Here is a 21,348-nt window from a genome sequence, read left to right as displayed (position 1 = left end):
ATCAGAAGGACTATACTACATTTCTAATTGGAGGTATTTGCTAATATTATTATTACACCTACTACATATTGGGATAGGATCTTGGAGATAGGAATACCCCTTTAACTTCCCCAACAATCAGTTGTCTGGGCCCCCATACACATTTGAGTTTCAGCTGAATCTGTCAATATCGGTGGGATAGGTCAACATTAGTCTAATATGTATGGTGGGCCTTCAGTTAGATATTTTGGTTCTAATACAGCTAAATATACCAGTAGAGTTTATACAATGGGCTCTGTGCTGCTTTATAATGGTCACCCCAGAGTTTGAAGCCCCCGTAGATCCCAGTATACCACACAATAGAACATTTGCTGCATTTTACAACAGTTTGGCTTTTGTAGATCCTTATTTCCATAAAGAACGGATGCAGCCAAATATCCCAGAATACTAAGAATTATTCAGGAATGGTTCCTTGAATAGTCAGGTATTTTCTTTTTTTCCTCGATGTCCTGGAAAGAGGTGAAGGCTCAGCAGGAGAAGCTCGGAGATGATCATTCCATCATAATGTGTCATTGTCGAGTCTTCAGATGTGGTCCTCTCCCCGCGTGGGGTTTTCCTTTTAGGAGGAAGCTTTAGATTTACCACGTCAGTGTTCTGCATTGTTACTTATTTTTATGTTATGTGAATGTTTTATACACGAGAACATTGACCACTGAGCCTTTATTATAGAATTCTCGGTAAAGCTACTGAATATAGCCTAATGATAATATACAATCACGTTTGTTGGACTTGCGGAATTTTATTCTAGTGGTTTCCTGCTTCCTGACTAATTGTGATTTAGATGAAATACTATCTGACCGCGGTCACTTGTGAGGTCCGAGTACTATCTACGTCTTATACGAGTGTTGATCATGTTAAGGAATATATCAGCTAGAAATTTCTGTAATTATTAAAACCAGACATTTATATTCTTTTTTATCAATAGGTTTTTAATTTCTGATTGTCAAGATTTTTCTAATTGTATTCTCTGTAAATGATCAGGCGGCAATATTACCTGAGCTGATAAGCCTTACAGTGGATATATGGACCACTTTAGACTGTGGATGTTCACTGGGTTATAGGCATGCTCTCTGACCTGTGCAGAGGTCATTGTGCAGAGAGGGCGGAGAAGGTCAGCTGAGACCATCACCTTTTGTGAATGGTGGATCCTGTATTATCTATATGACAAGATGTTACCTTTTATTTTAATCCTGTCTGTGATGATAATAAGATGGCTGCTGAGAATCTCTACAGAACAGGCAGGGTAAGCCAATGCTGAGGCTTAATATGCATTTACACTGAAAGATTATAAACGAGAGCTGCTGAGAAGTGGAGTGTAAATAGGCTATAGGGTAAAACGAGAAAAAGACGGATTTTTGTAAGACCTTACCTGTAAAATCCTTTTCAGCGAAGGAAGGAAGGGAGACACAGATCCATTACTAGTGGGGGTTGGCGGAGCCCCACAGGATAGTTCACCTCAGATTTAGAAAAAGTGACAACCGGCCCCTCCAGCTTAGGCTCCTGCTACTCCCATGTTCTCCAGTCCGTACACAAGCTAAGGAAGAGCAGACAACACCAGGGGAACAACACAACCCCTTCTGAAAATTCAGAAATGTGAGATAACAGGTTATGTATATAACAGCATGAAAACACACAGTCCCAGGCACTACTTACTGGACCTGACAACTGCGATGAGCTGGCAATGCTGGAACAGAGCCCTAGTGCGCCAACCCCAGACCAGATGACCGCCATCAGGAGGGAGGCGCGCCGCATCTAGAAAAACCATAATACACTTCTGCCATGGGAGGGTGCTGTGTCTCCCTTCCTTCCTTCGCTGAAAAGGATTTTACAGGTAAGGTCTTACCAAAATCCGTCTTTCAGCAGCAGAAGGGAAGGAAGGGAGACACAGATCCATTACTAGTGGGACGTCCCAAAGCAGTCCAAAACTCAAGGGTGGGAAACAGTGGCAGAATCGCCAACACCCCAACAACTTAGGCAAGTGCGCAACAAGTGCTGAACAAAAAATAAAGTGATAACCTAAACTACCGCCGCCTGCAGGACCCTGCGTCCCAAGGCCGCATTGGCGGAAGCACTCACGTCCACTTTATAAAATTTAGTAAAAGTGTGAACGGAGCACCAGGTAGCCGCCCGGCAGAGCTGCGCTGCCGAAGCCCCCTGACGAAAAGCCCACGACGAACCAACAGCTCTCGTGGAATGAGCTTGAACCTTAACCGGACAAGGCTCGCCCTTGAGCCGGTACGCCTCCAGGATAGCCAAACATATCCACCGAGCTATAGTGTCCTTGGAAGCCCACTGACCACGGCGACGACCAGCAGGAATCACAAACAGAGAATCCGATTTTCGAAACCCTTGCGTGATTGAAAGATAGAACTTCAATGCCCACACCAAATCCAACGAGTGCAAGGCTTGCTCCTTCGGACTCTTTGGTTTCGGACAGAGGGAAGGCAACACGATGTCCTGATTGAGGTGGAAAACGCGACACCACTTTAGGTAAAAAAATCTCCACGGGTACGAAGCGCCACACGATCCGGGTGGAATTCCAGAAAAGGGGGCGAGCAAGACAGTGCCGCCAACTCCGAAACCCTTCTTAAAGAGGTGACCGCCACCAGGAAGGCTTCCTTCCAAGAAAGCAAGTAAAGAGTAGCTGAATCCATAGGCTCAAACAGCCCATGCTGAAGAGCCTCCAAAACTAAATTGAGCCGCCAAGGAGCCACAACCGCCCTCCGAGGCGGAAACTGACGTGCAACCCCGCGAAAAAATGAACGCACATCCCTGCGTGAGGCAATAGCCTTCCGAAAAAGCCCGGATAGTGCAGAGACCTGTCCCCGCAAGGTACTAACTGCTAGACCCTTGACCAGACCACATTGCAGAAAGGCCAAGAAGTTGGGAATGGAAAAAACCCTCGGGTTCCTTGACGATCCAGAACACCATGAATAGAAGGCCTCCCAAGTTCTGTGATAAATCCTAGTCGTAGCTGGACCTCTGGCCGCCCGCAAGGTGGCAATGACCTCGGCCGAAAACCCACGACGGGTCAAGATTTCGGTCTCAAGAGCCACGCCGTCAAACGAAGTGACTTCAGGTCCAGATGACGAATGGGCCCTTGGGTTAACAGGTCCGGGCGAAGAGGCAGTGGAAACGGAGGCGCCGCCAGAAGAGACACCAGCGTTGAATACCACACCCTCCGCGGCCAATCCGGCACCACCAAAATCGCCGATACTCGTTCGAGATTGATCCGCCTGATCACCAGAGGAAGTTAGGATACCGGCGGAAACACATAGATCAGCTCGAACTGGTCCAACGGGTCACTAGAGCATCTACCGCCACAGCCTCCGGGTCCCTGTGCCTGGACATGAATGTCGGAATCCTAGCGTTCAGCCTCGATGCCATCAAGTCGACTTGGGGAGTCCCCCAACGGGAGCACAGCAGAGCAAAAACCTCCAGATGAAGACTCCATTCTCCGGGATCTACCCGCTCGCGACAGAGGAAGTCCACCAAGATATTCAGCACACCCGGGATGTGAAACGCGGAGATGACTGGAACCCTGGACTCGGCCCAAACCAGGATCCGAGAGACCTCCATCATGAGCCTGGAACTCCTCGTCCCGCCCTGATGGTTGATATACGCGACAGCTGTCGCATTGTCCGTCTGAATCCGGACCGGCAGACCGCTCTAAGGGACCGTCCAATGTCGGAGGCAGAGAAATATTGCTTTCAACTCCAGAATGTTGATTGGCAGAGATGACTCCTCTGACGACCAGACCCCCTGAACCCAGAGGTCGTTCCAAACCCCCCCCCCCAGCCAGTCAGGCTGGCATCGGTGGTAATCACCGACCACCGTGGGAGAAGAAGGGATTTCCCCAGGGATAGAGCCTCCAGACGTAACCACCATCCAAGAGACTCTCGCACCCTGCGGGAGATGACGACACAGTGATCCAGCGAAGTCGGCGATCGGTCCCAATGGGTCAGAATAAGATCTTGGAGATCCCGGGAATGAAATTGTGCAAACGGCACCGCTTCCACCATCAGACCCAGAAGGCGCATGCACTTCCGAAGGGACATCGCCCTCACCGACCTCATAGCCTGGACGTGGTGACGAAGGTTCGCTTGTTTGTCCGGAGGGAGGGACACCACTGCCCGTACGGTGTCGAAATGCATCCCCAAGAACAGGATTGACTGCGACGGCTCCAATGACGACTTCTTCCAATTGACCAGCCACCCGAAGTCCTCCATGTGCTGAAGGGAGAGATCGCGAGCTGTCACTGCCTCCTCCGCTGTGGGCGCCACAATTAACAGGTCGTCCAGGTAGGGGAGAATCGTAACTCCTTGCTTTCGAAGGAGCGCCATGAGCGGTGCCAGAACCTTTGTAAAAACCCTGGGCGCCGAGACCAACCCGAATGGTAGGGCCACAAATTGGTAATGGGCCTGCCCTACGGCGAAACGCAGGAAGCGCTGGTGAGCCCTGCCGACAGGGACATGCAAATAGGCGTCGCGGATGTTGATCGACACCAAAAAATCGTACTGCGACAAGGCCGCTACGACGGAGCGAAGAGACTCCATACGGAATTTCCGGATTCGGACATGAAGATTCAAATCCTTGAGGTCCAGAATGGGACGAAACTTGTCCTCCTTTTTTGGGGACCACAAAAAGGTTGGAGTAAAAACCCCCTTCCCCGGTCCTCCGGCGGAACCGGAACCACTACACCCTGCTGCAGAAGAGAGTCGACCTCCCGCAGCAGAGCGGCAGCCAGCTTGGGCACGGACGGGATGCGAGACAGACGAAACCTGTTCGGGGGTAGAGAGTGAAACTCTATGAAATAGCCCGCTGACACAACCCGCGTCACCCAGGCATCCGATACGTGGGACGCCCAAACCGACCCGAATTGTAGCAGCCGACCTCCCACCCGAGAGCCCTCGAGAGGGATCCTGGCGTCAGTCCGCCTTAGCGGGCTTTTTGTCAACCTCCCTTTTGTCCCGACGGAAATGCTGTTTCCAGGGAGTACGGGATTTCTGGGTGGACTTCTTACTGGAAGACGAGGGACGACCCGATCTCCAAGAGGGCTGATCGAATCGTCCCCTGGGTTGAAAGGACCGACGACCACTACCGGCACATGACCTGTCAGACGTAGAAGCCGCTGCTTTCCGCTGTGGCAAAGCCACATCCTTGGCCTTAGCAATCAGCTCCGTGAGGTCCGAACCAAAAAGCTGATCACCCTTGTACGCCAGAGTAAGCAAACCTTGTTTGGATACTGCGTCTCCAGTCCACTGTTTGAGCCACAGTGCTCTCCTGACTGTGACGGCTGAGGCTTGAGCCCTGGACAGAACCGAAGTAGTATCCAGCACTGCGTCTCTGCTATATCGGGCCGCCTCTTCCAACAGCTGGAAGAGCCTTTCCACGTCAGACAGCGGAGTCCCATCTTGCCATGCCGACCGCAGCTGATCCAACCATCTCAGGGAAGCCTCACCAGTATAATGTTAGGTGTCAGGCATTTGCTGGGCATGAAATTGGGTCAGAATCATCTGTGGATTCTGTGGTCTCCCATTCTGGTCCAGCTGGGGCAGACACTGCTCAGCATCACCATCTGGCCCAACGCCTAACTAGTGCACTAGATGTACAGGCTGTCCCCACATGGCCCCCAAGGCCGCTTGGAATCCATGACCCGCGGCCTCGTAGATGGACTTCGCTGCTAACTCCGTCCTTCTGTCCAGCGGATCCTGTAGACTCGCCTTCCCTTTAACCGGAAGCAAAGAAGATTTGCTCAGCTGAGACAATGGCACGTCCACTTCAGGAGAGGGGACCCAATTAGCGATCGTCTCTGTGGAGCAGGGATACAGGGCATCCAAAAACCGCATCCCTTGGAAGCGTTTATCCGGACACAGGCGTTCTTTCTCCACCGCCTCGTTAAGTTCATCGTGCGCCGGCAGTGTCGAACGAGCCCGACGTGACTCCTGATACAGCTGGGCCGACTTGCCCGGCCTCGTCACCTCTTCAGACATCTGTAACACTTCCCGCATGGCTCCAATAAGAGCATCCACGCGGCCTGAAATCGAAGCCGAGCGACCCTGCCGATCCTCTTCATCAGAATCAGAGATCTCACCAGCAGAGCTTGTCGGTGAATCCGAAGCCTCTGATGTGCTGCGCGGAGGAGACAGCGCCACCACAGGCCTGTGGCGCTTCTTGCCCCGCACCGGTAGGGACTTAGCTGATACCCAGTGACCCAGGAGGTCAGACAGACTGTCAATGGAGCGAGTGAGCGCTTTAACATCACTGAGGCCCCTGACCAGAGACGAACCTGACGCCGTCAACCCCGGCATATCAGATACGCGTGACCGATCCTGAAGCGGGCCGGGAGAGAGGTCCGCGCCGCCTGGACCCTGATCCGACATGCCCCCTACTCAGTAGCGAGCGTCGTGGAAAAAGCAGTAATAATCCCTTACAAGAGCACAGTAACCGGGGAAGTGAGATCCTGCTATCACAGCCTGTTCCCACAAAACAATTTACCAAGCACTGAAGGGTTAAAGCTTCTCCTTAGAGGGAGAAAAGCTACCCCAGCACTGCAGAAAAAAGGTTTTCTGATGATGGCCAGAAGGGGTTAATGCTGCTGAACACGCAATGCACCTTGCCTTAAAAGGACTAAGGTGTGCATGCAGCAGAGAAGACAGCAGCGCTCTGTGCTGTAGAGATGAGACAAACAGATGACTCACCAGCTTCCTGGAGCCTGTGTGTGAGAGCGGAGAGCAGGGGGGAGGGAGAGGACAGCGCTGAGCTCCGTGAGGCAATGGCCGTTTGCAGAGCCGAAGAGAAGGAAGGCAGGAGGGGGGCGGGGACTGCCAGCGCGCGCTTTCCAGGCGCTTCCTGTCTGCACAGACGATGGCAGGCAGCCAAGAACATAAGCCACGCCCCCCGTTACACTAACGGAGCCCGCGCTCCTCTGACCCGCTCCCCTGCTAACAGCAGCGGTGATGTGCATTCTCCAGTATTACACCTCTGCCTGAAAAGACAAAAGGTGCAGTCACCATAAGACAGTAACACACACACAGGGCACTTACCCAGCTGAGCGCCACAGGGACCCCCAGGGATGTGTGGCGCCATGGCCCTTCGCTCCCCCCCACGGTGGAGCTCGCAGGGACCCCTAGATGCAGTGTGCGTCTCCGCCAGGGAGCGCCCTGTATCCCCCGGGGCCGGCAGACTTATGCGGGGACCTCCTTAGGGGGTACGCAGATCCGCCAGGGGAGGGCCAGGGGTCCCAGCAGCGCTGAGACCTCTAGACCACGGGGGATCCAGGTCTCCTGGTAAAAATAAAAAATTCTTCTGAGGAGCTGCAAAGGCAGCGACTATCCTCTGCGACCTCAAATTTTAGACTGGAGAACATGGGGGTAGGAGGAGCCTAAGCTGGAGGGGCCGGTTGTCACTTTTTCTAAATCTGAGGTGAACTATCCTGTGGGGCTCCGCCAACCCCCACTAGTAATGGATCTGTGTCTCCCTTCCTTCCCTTCTGCTGCTGAAATGCTTGTTCGTAGGGTGAAATTATTTTTAAATCATTAAAAATCATTCTTCTTGGCGGCGCATCATCCTGTATAAACAGGACTTGCACTGCCAAGAACAATGGTAAGCTTACGCCTTCTGAACGTTCAACGCACATCATTTAGCATGGTTTTCCTGTGTAAACAGGCTTCTAAACCTCCGACAATCAGTAAATAGTTACCAGTTAGTGGTAGTTTACTGCCACTAATCTGTCTGTGTAAATGGAGTATTAGTGGGCAAAGCAAAAATTCCAAGATTTTAGGATTTTATTTTTATATGTAACCTCTCACCGCATTAGGATGTGAATGAACATCCTGAGAAGGAGCCTGCGTGTGTGGAGGAGGCTCAGGAACTCCACAAGAAGCTGATGGTGTCTGTTAACTATTTTGAATGTGCGCTGTTAATCGATGGGTTACCACAGCAGCCGGGGGCCAGCTTAAGCAGAGGCGTTCATAGAAATCATGGGGCCCCATACCAAGAGTCTATATTGATGGACTAGGCAGGGTTAAAACATATTGATGCAGTCACACAAGGGCCTACTTTCCAACTTTTAAATACAGGGAGAGGACATGTTTTGTGGCTTGGACACAGAAATAATGCCCCTGCTACTGATTCCTCTTGTTTGCACACACTGATACCATTTTAATAAACCCCATAGAGTATGCTGCCCTCCACACACGGTGCGATACCTCGGAGTGAATCTCCTGTCATCATTTTCTCCCACAGTAGTCCTTACATGGACAACATGATGACCCCATGGCAAACCCCACCAGTATAATGCACCTACACTACTCCCACCACACACACACACAGTATGATGCTCTTACAGCCCCCCACACGTATACACACACAGTATGATGTCTTCCACAGTTCGCTCATACAGTATGATGGCCCCCAACAGTTCGCTCACACAGTATGATGGCCCCCAACAGTTCGCTCACACAGTATGATGGCCCCCAACAGTTCGCTCACACAGTATGATGGCCCCCAACAGTTCGCTCACACAGTATGATGGCCCCCAACAGTTCGCTCACACAGTATGATGGCCGCCCCACATCATGTATGATGGATCCCACAGTATACGCTTTTCTTGTTGCCAAAATAAAAAAAATCTCCACACAGAGGGCCCGATCTAGTGACGTCATTGCACCTGCAGTGCTGAGACTTCGAGCACAGACGTACAGGCTGAATGATGGGGAACAAAGGCCATCTTTCAAAGAATGATATGCGGAAGAAGAAAGCCCTGTAGCATCAGGCTTTCCCAGCTAATGAGCGCCATAGTGGCCACGTGGTCTACCGCTATGGGCAAAATGCCTTTACCTTTAAGGCCCATCTTAGTACTTTTTACAGCAGACTGAGTGCCATAGGAAACCATGATTTCCAGTAAATACCGCAATACTGTGGTATTACAGTATATATAAGCAATCCAAGGATCACATGTTTAAGTCCACTAATGGGTACAAAAACAATGTAAAAAAAATAAAAAGTCAAAATATAAAAAATAGATAATTTTTAACTATCCCACGTTTTCCCTATTAAAAACAAAGAAACGGAAAAAAAAACATTTGGTATCGCCACATCCGTAAAAGTCAGATGTATCAAAGTATGGAATTATGGTAATTAACCTTTACGGTAAACATTGCAGAAAAAAAAAAATCAAAATGCCAAAATTGTGGGTTCTTTGTCACCTCACTTAACAAAAAAAATACAATACAAAGCTAGCAAAACGTTCTATGTGCTCCAAATTGGTATCAATAAAAACGTCAGCTCCATAAACACAAAAAGCGCTTAAATAAAAAACTCCCTGGTTCTTAGAGAGTTAAAATAGCGATCACAAGACGTTATGTCACCAAACTCATTAAGGCCTAGTACATTAATGGTGCCACAGGAACGGGCAACAGCGAAAAATGTTATTTGCAAATCTACTTTCAGCGTATGTATGTTGGCCCTTGAGGACATTGCACACGCTGCTGCCAATTTATAGTTTTCCATGAATGTTTATATTGTGCATAGAGTAAAAGAATACATAAAAGATATTTCTTATAGATGGCAGCTAGCGTTCTATTACTCCTGGTTTAGGAGCTGTGACTCTCACAATCCCTCCAGGTGAGCACCTCAAATTATTTCTTTCCCCCTCCAGTGTTTTTTTTCCCTATGTTCTGTGCGCTCTATTCCCTAAACAGCTCCATTTTCAATGGACAAATCATGATGTCTAGAGATCTCAATATTCTCCTTGTCAGAGGTGTCCCCATGAGGGTTGTCAGAAGATCTCAAAAACAGCAGGTGTTGTGGGGTGTGCCTGGCATACAATAGTTAGTGCCTACCAGGGTAGAACATCCGGTGAGCAGGTGGCGGAGTCATGGGCACCCAAGGCTCATTGATACTTGTGTGGACCGAAAGGTACAGTAGCCCCAGCTGGTCCGGTGCTGCAGAAGAAATACTGTGGCACATATTGCTGAAAAATTAACTTTTGGCTATGAAGAAAAGATGTCAGGATAAAGTATTGCAGCTTATTACATATGGAGATGCACACTGGTCATTGTCATGCTGACCCGGTTACAGCCAAAAGCACCTACAAGGGTATATGGGCATCAGAACTGAACCATAGAGTAATAGAAGAAAGGGTTCTGGTCTGATGAATCATGTTTTCTTGTACATCACGTAGATGGGTAGAGGTGTATAACTTACCTGGGGAGAAACATGGCCTCCAAGCGCACCTTAGGAAGAAGGCAAACTCCGGGGAAGTAATCTATAGTTGTATGTGCCAAACATTACATTTTATCACCCTTTTGGAATTTTTTTATATAAAGTGACCAACCCCAATATAATAAATAATACAGAATTTTACATTTTCATTGTACAATTTTTAAGTCATATCCTCACTTGGAGTATCCTACACAACCCTATATATATATATATATATATATATATATATATATATATATATATATATATATATATATATATATTCTCTATCTCAAGTCTTGGAGCAGAAATACTTCACATACAGAATCTGTTGCTATAGTGATCTTATTGTTCTGTTCATGATTGCAGTTTGTGAGCTCCGATCTCCTTCTATGGGTGAATTTCTTTGGGGTCTTGAATCTTCTGGCTGGTTAAAACACGTGAAAACAATCCTAGATGCTGGTATCTTCATTGCAAAGGTAAGATGTGTTGTATCTGTTCATATTCTACTGCTGCTTGTCTGATTTGTACTATTCTAGGCACGGACTGTACAAAAATGATCCTTTTAGTGCTGAGAATAAACGAAATTTGTAATTATATAAATGTGTAATATTTTACATTTAATTTGCACATTTAGGCCGTGTCAGAAGAGGGCGCCAGCGTGCTCGTTCATTGTTCTGATGGATGGGACCGCACTGCTCAGGTCTGCTCTGTATCCAGTCTGTTACTTGACCCCTATTACCGAACCATCAGAGGATTTATGGTAAGAGGTTTTATTTCATATACTCTATGTACTGGTGGAGATTTACGGAGTTGATATTTTTTGCATAGTGTAACTTGTATTTTTCCCAATTACTATGAGGTGTTAATTGAAAAAGACTGGATTTCATTTGGACACAAATTTAATCACAGGTAACCCTGGTCACTGCACATATGTTGGAAAAGTCAAACAGAGTCACTTATTTACAGAGGGCCTTTCACCAAATTTTTCATGTTGAACTGAAAACACGTTGTAGCTTCAGAGCAGAAAAAAAAAAATTGTTAGTTCTTTTTTTATTTTGCATCTCTGTTGCAGGGATATTAACAATCAAAGTATTTGTCACCTAATGAGTTAATTTTCGTTACATCCAAGTGGGTGTTATCAGAGAGCTTTCACTGTGGGGCATGTAGTTCTCCTTGTACGATGCTGTCCAATTATAAACAGGCAGCAAGATGCTAGAAAAAGAACACGTCCACACCATATCTTACAGCAGGTTTCTCAGTGTGTGGGTTATAATGAAAGGCCGGATCTCCTGGTCTAACCTCCTGCATGATTAGAATATCAACTGTATTCAAATCCCATCAATCAACACATTTCAGATATGGGCCCAGCAGTCAGTGTGGGGCTAGAGTCAGCACAGCTGAGTTTAGCTGTGTCACTTTCCAAATGTTCCATCAGCTCTCCTCCTCTCAGCAAAAGAGACAAAAAAAAACCGCCATACATTCTAATATAATATACTTACTGTAGTTTTTCTGTGCCATTCCCAGTCTCAGGCGGTTTTGGGAGTGCAGTCCACCTGAAAAAGATGTTGCATGCATATACCCCAATTGCATTGCTTCAGCATATTTTTTTTTTTTAAGGTATGGAAATTTAGATGGGGATCCCAAGGAGGTGTCCCCAGTGATAGACCAGTTCCTGGAATGTGTCTGGCAGCTCATGGAGCAGTTTCCCTGTGCGTTTGAATTTAATGAGAGATTCTTGGTCCACATACAACACCATATATACTCCTGTCAGTATGGAAACTTTCTGTGCAACTGCGAGAAGGAGAGGAAGGAACTGATGTGAGAGAATATGTGCTCTGTGTATGGTCACTATAGGCTTGTAACAGAAATAGAATATGGATGGTTGACGTGTCCCTGATGCTGATCTGATCACACGGTGCCCCACAGTCTGGATAACAGCAATCACTTATAAACTGTGAAGGTTGAACCTTGGCAAAAAATTTTCAATAACTGTGCAGGAGAAAAATGTATAAAGTGATGGCATATTGGTAAAATATGCCATCACTTCAGGATTGGTGGGGGGTCAGACCTTAGGGACTCCCACATATCCGGAGACTGAATGGGTATGTGAACCTAAACCATTTCAGTTTTTTCCTGCCCATCTGGGTCGCTGGCATCGCTGGCAGTGCCACTGTACAGAGAAACATAAGAATGGTGAAATCAAAATGCCAATAATAAAATAAGATGGGTACATGGATTTAAGAATTGCACAGTTCCTGATGTAACCAATGGTCCACTAGAAGATACTTCTTGAAGATATTCTCTGTCCTGAGTAATGTTGAAATCTTGTAGATCTTCTTTCCCAGTCACAAAATTTCCTAACCTGCACGTCAGTAGCCAAGGACATGAGATACATCCTTGTAACTAGAGGATCATGGCTTTAAAGAGATATTCTTAAAATATCAAGCTCTCATTGAGGCCTCATTCAGACATCCGTATCCACATGTACGTGTTAATGCTAATGCTATTCACATGCCTGTGTATTTTCATGGACTATGTGTCTGTGCAAAACTCACGGAGACATGTCTGTTTTTTCTTCCAATATCACAGATGAAAAAGACCTATACAAGTCTATGGGTCCATGAAGAACATAGACAGCCCACGGATGGCATCATGGTGCTGTCCGAGATTAAAGGGGTTGTCCAGTACTTTATATTACCCCCCCCCCCCCCCCCAATGTGTCTCCTCGGGGCCCCTAAGGATTTTTGTAATTACCTTCCGTTGCAGATAATGCCTGTGAGTGGCGCTATCACTGGCCGCTCACAGGCATCACGTGACCCCCGGCTGCAGCCGGCTTTGACATCCGCCGATGTCGCTGGCAGCAGCCGGGGGTCTCTGTCTTCCGTGTTCCAGGTGGATGCCAGACTGTGGGTGGGGTTACCCCCCCCCCCACATCACACCCGGCATCCACCGCACGCTCTGCCTCTCCCCATTCATTGGGAAAGTGCGGTGGATGCTGGGTGTGACGCGTGGGGAGGAGGTGTAACTGTGGCACCCCAGGGTTCTGGTTACCACAGTAATAGCAATATTACGTCTGTGAGCAGGTGGGAGGTCTCCTGGTCAGGAATCCTATGCATGCCACACCTCCTGCCCAGTCCTGGGAGGGGAAGAACTTCCCCTATATAAAACTAGGGCTGAGGCAGGGTTGAAAGAGAAGAAGAGGAGTCCCAGACAGAGACATAGTCTGGTCTGGAGAGGAGCGGCTATAGGAAAGAAAGATCAGGAGCTCAGTGGGAGCAGTGCTAAAAGGAGTCAGGGGCTGGAAGCTGTAGAGCTCGCCCTGATTGAAGAGTTCTTACCGGACCCGGAGTCCGAGGCTGTGGGGACTAATCCTTACCCAGCAGCAGAAACCGCCCGGCAGGGGATTTCAGGTCCTCTGGCCAAGAAACCCGAAGGCACGGTCACACGCAAGGGACCAGCACCGCCGTCGTGAAGCGGAAGCTACCAGAAGGCCCCGAGTCACCGGCCATACGGGTGAGCACCACACTGTACACTCAGGGACGTGGGCTACTTTTATCAGTCTCTAGCAAGGTAGCCAGAAGAGTACGATTAGTTGGGGAGGCCTACAACTCCACCTGGCCAGGGGAGATTCCATCTGCTCACAGACTGACCAGGCCCCGATCGCTAGCCAGTACTCCGGGAGGGTCTACCTTTGCCACCAGTAAAGACCCTGAACTACACCGCACCGTCTCCGAGTGTTTCATCATCCACGTCCGCTGCCCTGAGGCCATACCCCTCCCGTTGGGGGTTATACCATCCCCGCTGCACAACCGTATCACCGGCCTCAGCGGTCTGCCCTGCAGCGGCGGTCTCATGACCGCATTCAACGGGTGGCGTAGTCGAACATTCTAACATCTACTGCTAAATACTGCCGCTCAGTTTGACTCCCTGGGCACGGACCGGGTCACCGCCACGAAACTACTACCCCTATCAGATCCGGCTCCGGGTAGGCCCCCGCGTGCGCAACGCTACTCAGCACAGGCCCAGGGGCGCGTCATAACCCTGCCCACAACCCAGCAGCCACCGTAGGGACCCCAGCGCTGAGTCACGCCTCACTTGTCGTGACATCAGCGTGGGGTCACGTGATGCCTGTGAGCGGCCACCGATAGCGAAGCTCACAGGCATTATCAGCAACGCAAGCTAATTACAAAAAGTCTTAGGGGCCCCGGGGGGATACATTGGGGGGGGGGGGTAATATAAAGTACTGGACAACTTCTTTAACATTACAAAGCATAGGAGAAACTTTATAATATATTTATCCATACGAGAAGAACACTGATAACACAATGATGGTAAAAATGGACACACTGATACCATTTTTTCACATACCTGTTTAAACCTGTACATGTGAATGAGGCCTTTGCTGATCACTGAAGAGCCCCATTCTCAGCATCGCTAAAAGTCCCATCGGTCAGACCTCCAGCATTCAGAAAGTTATCTCCTAACCCTTTACAGCAGTGGTTCTCAACTCCAGTCCTCAGGACCCACCAACAGGCCATGTTTTCAGGATTTCCTTAGTATTGCACAGCTGATAATTGCATCACCTGCACAGGCAATAATTCCATCACCTGTGCAATACTAAGGAAATCCTGAAAACATGATCTGTTGGTGGGTCCTGAGGACTGGAGTTGGGGAACACTGCTGTAAAGGGACTGTCAGTACAGAAGGACTGTTCAAATCAAGTACAGGCGCTCGGTGCACCGTGGTGGGGCCAAGCAGTTCAGTGCATCTTTCCATCTACTTTTTGGAAACGGATTTTCCAATTTTGACTATGAAGCTACACAGCTACTATGCAAAGAAACACTGAAAGCTATAGAACTTGTGGCTCATTCATATAAGAGAATCAGGCACAGTTTCACCAGTTTGGTCAGTGTCAGTTTTTATCATTAGAGTTTGGCCTGAGCTTCAGTTTCTTCATCTTTTTCCATCAAACAGACCTGGAAAACTGGACAGCGCTCAGATGGCAATTAATTGTTGGCCGATTTTTTTTTTTCACTGACCCATGGATGTGCATTGTTAATTTTGACCTGACACTCAGATAACTATCGTACATTTTGCCACGATTTTCCGTCTCTCAAACAATCACAGATATGTGAATGGCCCCATTCACTCTTCTAGGTACAAGTGCTATCTGGAAATAACACAAATAGGACTCGTACACAAAAAATGTACGTCTGAATGAGCCCTTAGTGTTAGTGCAGGTTGCAGTGGTGACGGGTATACTTGCAGCTCTCATAATCTCAATATATCAGTGATGCAATCATCATCTTCCAGAATTCAGGAGAGGACCTACTCCCTCTGGTCTTACCTGTGGAAGCAGCGGTTGGATTACATGAACCCTCTGTACAGAGCAGATCACAGTCAGACCCAAGGACCTCTGAGACCACACACCACTCCATGCCACTTCAGGTAAGAGGTTATTCTGATTCCTCCTCTGCACTGAATAAAGCAGCAGAACTCTAACACACCATATACTTATCATTCATATATAGAAACATCAACCCTAACTTTACAGGTGAAAGAAGCGGGGTGACGTATCATGAGCCCAATGTGTCCTTCAGTGGTGAAATCCAAGGCCCAACACTCTTCCCACTTGTAACCATGGTCTACATTTAGGGGTTGCGTCAGAGCTCACTCGTCAGTTCTATCTTCTGCCTGGCACAAATCAATTCACTTTAGACAGATTTACTGACATCTATGACAGCTTGTGACACGGTGATTCATTTTGCACATATTTAGACTGCGATAAAGTATTGATCTTTGGGGGTCAGACCGGTGGGACCCCCAACAATCCCCAGGAGGTTCTGTAGAGCAAGCTTTGAACAGAGCAGAGGTGGAGCATGTACATCTCTACTCCATTCATTCTCTGTGGAACTGACCCCTAGCGATCAATTCCTAAATCCTGTTGATAGGGGATTACTTATATACTTGGTACAACCCCTTTATTAGGGCATGCGGATGTCCCTGATCGGGAACTTTCTATATAAACGCATAATATAAAGTCGAGTTTGGGTCAGGAGACCTGAAGCCAGTCTTTGCATTGAAGCATACTCAGACCGCAAAACACACGTGTAAATCCAGGCAAAAGCTGTTTTTTTTTTTTTGCCTGTACAAAACAGACCAATTTTGCAAGTGTGTTAGATCCAATTTTCGGGCATATTTAGTCCACATGTCCGTTTTTATCAATGGTTTTGCCATATGCAAAAACAACGTGACAGAGGTTTCCCAAGCTTCTTCAAGTACCCAGTCAGTGAAAATGAAGAATAGCAGTAGGATGCAACTTGGATGTCCGTAAATAAGGTCAATGTAGGGGATGTCTCTGTTTATATACAGACCATCAGTCAGCAAAATAACAGAACGGACATGTGAATAGTGTAAGGATAGGATGTGTCAGTGTGCTGTCCGAGTAATGAGGCCCAACTTGCCACCACATATTTTCACTGATCTGAGGTCACCAGCCATAGATCAGCCACTGAGGGACTCATTAGGACTCGCTCACATTGCCACGTAACACGGCCGAGTGCTAGTGCTATGTGATGTTTTATCGGATAGCACTCGGACCAATAATATACTATGTTATCCGAGTGCAGTCTGATGTACGTGCACAGAGACAATGGAGAAGATGGAAAAATTAAGTCCTCCATCTTCTCCACACCTGTGCTGCAATTCTTCCATGCGAGAAAATTGGATCACACTCAGAGTTAAAGCAGAGTGTCATTAGCATAATCGGCCCAATTCTCTGGCATGGGAGAATATACAGCATTGTGAGCTAGCCCTTCATGTGTGTACCATGAGCTAGCACGTCTTAAGAACATATATCATGAGAATTGCTCGATGATAATCTTCTGTACTTGTGCATATACTAACTCTTCAAACTTATTTTTCACCATGGAAGGTTTTGGAGGGGCCTCTATAACCGATTTGAGAAAGGAATGCACCCTCGCCAGTCAGTCACTGATTTTCTACAGGCAGTAAAAGAAGAGACGCAGCAGCTGGAGGAGGAAATGGAGTTCATGGAGAAGGTGTGGTAGAAATACTGAAAATCCAGCTTCCTGGCCTATATGTTTTTGATGTTTATACCTCCGCTTAGGTTTCAGTGTAAACCAATTCAGCTTTTAATGGTGACTGAGAAACAATTTTAAATGATTATATATAGAAACCCTGCACAAGATAAAAAAGAGGCAATCATTTTTAGCCGATGCCCTACGTCTTTGGTGTTCTCCAACACAATAACTGGAAGAGAGCACCATTAAAGGGAATCTGTTACCAGGTTTTTGCTACCCATCTGAGTGCAGCGCAATATAGGGGCAGAGGCCCTGATTCCAACAATCTGTCACTTACTGGGCTACCTGCTGTCATTTTGATAAAATTACTGTGTTATCTGCAGCAGACCCCGCCCACATCACTGATTGGCAGTTCTCTGACTGCTGAGCTCTGTATAACCCCGCCCACACCACTGATTGGCCACTTTGTGTATACTACATTTGCAGAAAGCTGCCAATCAGTGATGGGGGCGGGGTTGTACAGAGCTTATGAATATGTAGGACTACCTGGCAGCAGGTTTACTAGTCCCCAATGATAATCTGCTTGCTGATAAAATAGTGATTTTATAAAAACTACAGCAATCAGACCATTAAGTGACACATCACTGTAACCAGGGTCTCTACCTTGTGTCTTTTCAATGTCAGTAATGCCTGAGCGCTGTGGCGTTATGGCTTTCTTATGGCACCAGAGGTTACATTAACATGCCCTAAACCAATGTAACTTTTGCTCTTGTCTAACAATTTTTCCTTTAGAGATTAACAAAACTGGAAACTCGAGAGTCAAATGAAACCTACAAGAATCTCAATGACCAGCCAAAAATCCACAACTTCCAGATATGCATCACCAAACACTCTCCGGCTAATACGCCCCAAGATTACAGCACCAACCTGAAGCTGTTTCCCTCTCGTAGTCCATCCCAAGGTGAGGAGGACTCGGCCCTGATCCTAACCCAGGACCATTTGAAGAGCTCGGACCCCGACCTGTCGGCTAACAGTGACCAAGAATCTGGGGTGGAGGACTTGAGCTGCCGGTCTCCGAGTGGTGGAGACTCGTTACCCAGCGAGGACAGTGGGAAGGATCCCGATTCAGATGAAGCAGTGTTCCTGACTGCTTAGAGGTCTTATTAACCACTTGCTATTATATTAGTGCTTCTATTTATTTATAGGGAGTGATGTAAGCTGGGAGGGATATACTGGGGGAAAAAAAAACATATCGACTTTGTTCACATGTATCAGTGGTAGTTTGTGCAGCGGAGACCAGATACTAATGTCCTATATAGTTGGTCTGATCCAGGCAATTGAACGACTGACAATTGGAAAAGTGCATAAACAGGTTGACGAAACAATGACGGGGACTCAATGATGGCTAATAATCTGGTATCATGTTATCAGCAGCACGTCTCCTGTTTACACTGAGTAATATGCTGCCGTTAAGAATTTTAATGAATGCATAAAATGTATCGCACCCAATGAAACGGTGCTTTCCTAGTTTGTCTGCCGATTGTGGTTCTGGTTAGATGGGCCAATAATCGTATGTTGAAATGATTCCTATGAGCGCTCGTTCATCGTTTATTGGCTCTACGCCTTAAGTGCGTGTCTGCAGCCTCCGGGAATATTCAGAAACAGTTATCTTTTTTTAAGAGCCAACCTTATAATGCATTTTGTTTCCTTTCATGATTTCAAACCACATGTCCGTGGAGCATGAATCCTGTCCCAATATATTTGTATATTTAAGGTTTGTCATTGACAAAGGTGCCCTGAACTGGAAATATGGACACTTACATGGTTTTCGGGTTTAGGTCCACTGTGTGAAAGATCTGAATGTGCTTTGCTTCTGTGTAAGTTGCTGGTAGACTAATGGTGGTCATCCAGGATCTGACATTGGGTATTAATTCCCTACCTCCTAGTTATGTTAGGCATGACTATCACATGTAAGGTTCTTGCCAGATGGCCGAGAAAACTTCGAAAAAAAGGACGCAAGCATAAACTGTTTGGCCTGTGACCACAGCAATTTACAGTAAAACAATGTGATTTTCGTCACATGATTAAAACCATGAGCCAATGTCTATGGCTGAATAATCCCTTAAAGACTAATGTTTTGTGCTATGGTATACCATCGGTCCGATCTTCTGTAACTTTATACTGTTTCCACATAGACTGCCAATGAAACAAAACTTCAGAATCTCATTTGGAGACTTTAAAGGGGCTGTCCAAGACTTTATTGAAGGCCTATACTTGATCATCAATGTCTGATTGATAGTGCGTGCTGTAGCTGTTCCTGTGTCAACGGTGGCCAGAAATGCTCAGGTGCCGAGCTCTGTTGACGGAGTACTACATATCGGCCCCCCATTCAAATCATTAGGGGGCAGATGTGTAGTACGCAGCCGCAGCCACTATTCCCTCCACAGAGCTCTGCAGTGCAGCTCCGCTAATGAGCACCCCAATTGATCAAACATTGATGACTTACCTTAAAGAGGTGGTCACTACATTGTATAATGCCCCCATCAAATTACACCTTTTAAATACCTGCAGCCGGGGTCATGTGATGCAGACTGAGCAGTCAGCAATAGCGCCACCCACAGGTACATATGGAAGCAGGAGGTATTTACAAAAACATTTATTTAGTTAACATGTGTAAATCGATGGGGTCATTATACAATGTAGTGGACCACCTCTTTAAAGAAAGGCCATCAATGTTAAAGTCCGGGACAACCCCTTTAATTATTAATCGGTATCGGTACAGATCTATTAGACTTTTCAGAACTTCAAAATAGGTCCATCCTTCAAACAGATGCCAAAAAGTACAGTATGTTGCAAACTTTAATGGAAGCATTCCTGTATGAATACAATATTGGAGGAAATAAAGAAAAAAAAACAAAAAGCTTTGGCACTTTTATGTAGGTCTCCATAATATAGTGGGGAGAGACTTTCTTATTGACTTATATAAGTGAGGTAGAGCAGTAACCCCAAAGAAATTGAAAAATCAGCTGTGGTCCCTATAGGATGGCCCTACACATTGCATTTCCCATCACTTTTTTGAGAATACATTGGGGTGGAAAAATAAGATACCACTTTTGAAAAGCGAAAATAAAAGCAGATAATAAGAATTTATAGTCCAGAATTTACTGGTCACTTTTGTATTTCTGTAGGAATTCCAGCTCTGTACGTTGCAGATATCCTGCCCATCAGCGGATTAGCGGGGTCCCGCGTACTTGAATCCTTGCATGTTATCTGGGGGCTAAGAGCCATAGGGTTCTCTCTAAGTGCTTCCGACACTGGTTTTCAGAAAACGTACTGATCCTTTTATATTCGTGCTGCAAGGTAGTTACATGTGGGGTCTCAGCGTCACATTACTGGGCTAGTACTAATATGGTAAGAGTCAATGTTGTGTAGTATCCCCCCGCCATCCTTTACGTGTCGCCTGCTGCATAGTGAACGGCTGCCATCTTGAATGCTCATTGAAGCTGCTATTAGTTTTTTTTGTAAATTGCATGGATAATCTTACCAGAATAATCGTTCTCACTTCTTGACTTGTCTGCTCATTGTGACCAATATCATATTGGTTTTATAGAGGAGTTTACAAGCGCTTGTAGTGCTACAATACAAGAACAAAGCTACTAGATGTAATAGGAAGATCATCATAAAATGACCGTCCCTCCCAACTGCAGATTCCAAAATCTTCTGAAGATGCAGCTTATAAGTGAGGTCCGTGATAGTCAGAAGCAGCGTCTTCTTCCCATGATCTGTGCCTGGGGTGGTAGCCCAGCGATGTAGGGGCTGAGCCGCAGTAACAGACATGGGGCCGTGTCTGCGGGGGAAGGTGGGGAATAGAGTTTTCATTTTCTAATCCAGGACAACCCTTTTAAAAGTAGAACTCCCAAAAACAATGAAAGGGAAAGCCTCTTAAAGGGACACTAATCCTCCAAATGAATGAGGGCAAAAAATAGAGCAGCTCTTACTTGTGTCCAGTCTCAACATGATCCTAAAAGAGATGGGGCCAGAGTCATCAAGAGCGGCG

At 46.9% G+C, this 21,348-nt stretch overlaps 1 protein-coding gene across 1 annotated transcript; it reads left to right on the top strand.

Annotated features, from left to right (window-relative positions):
- Nucleotides 1-15,541: 15,541 nt before the first annotated feature.
- On the top strand, nucleotides 15,542-18,681 carry LOC141176203 (phosphatidylinositol-3-phosphate phosphatase MTMR7-like). The gene is made up of 3 exons (XM_073660190.1): nucleotides 15,542-15,696; nucleotides 17,183-17,309; nucleotides 18,084-18,681. Exons 1-3 carry the CDS (start codon nucleotides 15,542-15,544, stop codon nucleotides 18,444-18,446), a joined length of 645 nt encoding a protein of 214 aa, XP_073516291.1. The 3' UTR covers nucleotides 18,447-18,681.
- The last annotated feature ends 2,667 nt before the right edge of the window (nucleotides 18,682-21,348 follow it).

Source organism: Phyllobates terribilis, unplaced genomic scaffold, assembly GCF_046119375.1.
Source record: "Phyllobates terribilis strain yellow unplaced genomic scaffold, ASM4611937v1 Scaffold_17__1_contigs__length_24005725, whole genome shotgun sequence".
Lineage (NCBI taxonomy): Eukaryota > Metazoa > Chordata > Amphibia > Anura > Dendrobatidae > Phyllobates > Phyllobates terribilis.
The sequence above is the reverse complement of the archived record's forward strand: the minus strand, read 5'-3'. Positions and strand labels throughout refer to the sequence as shown.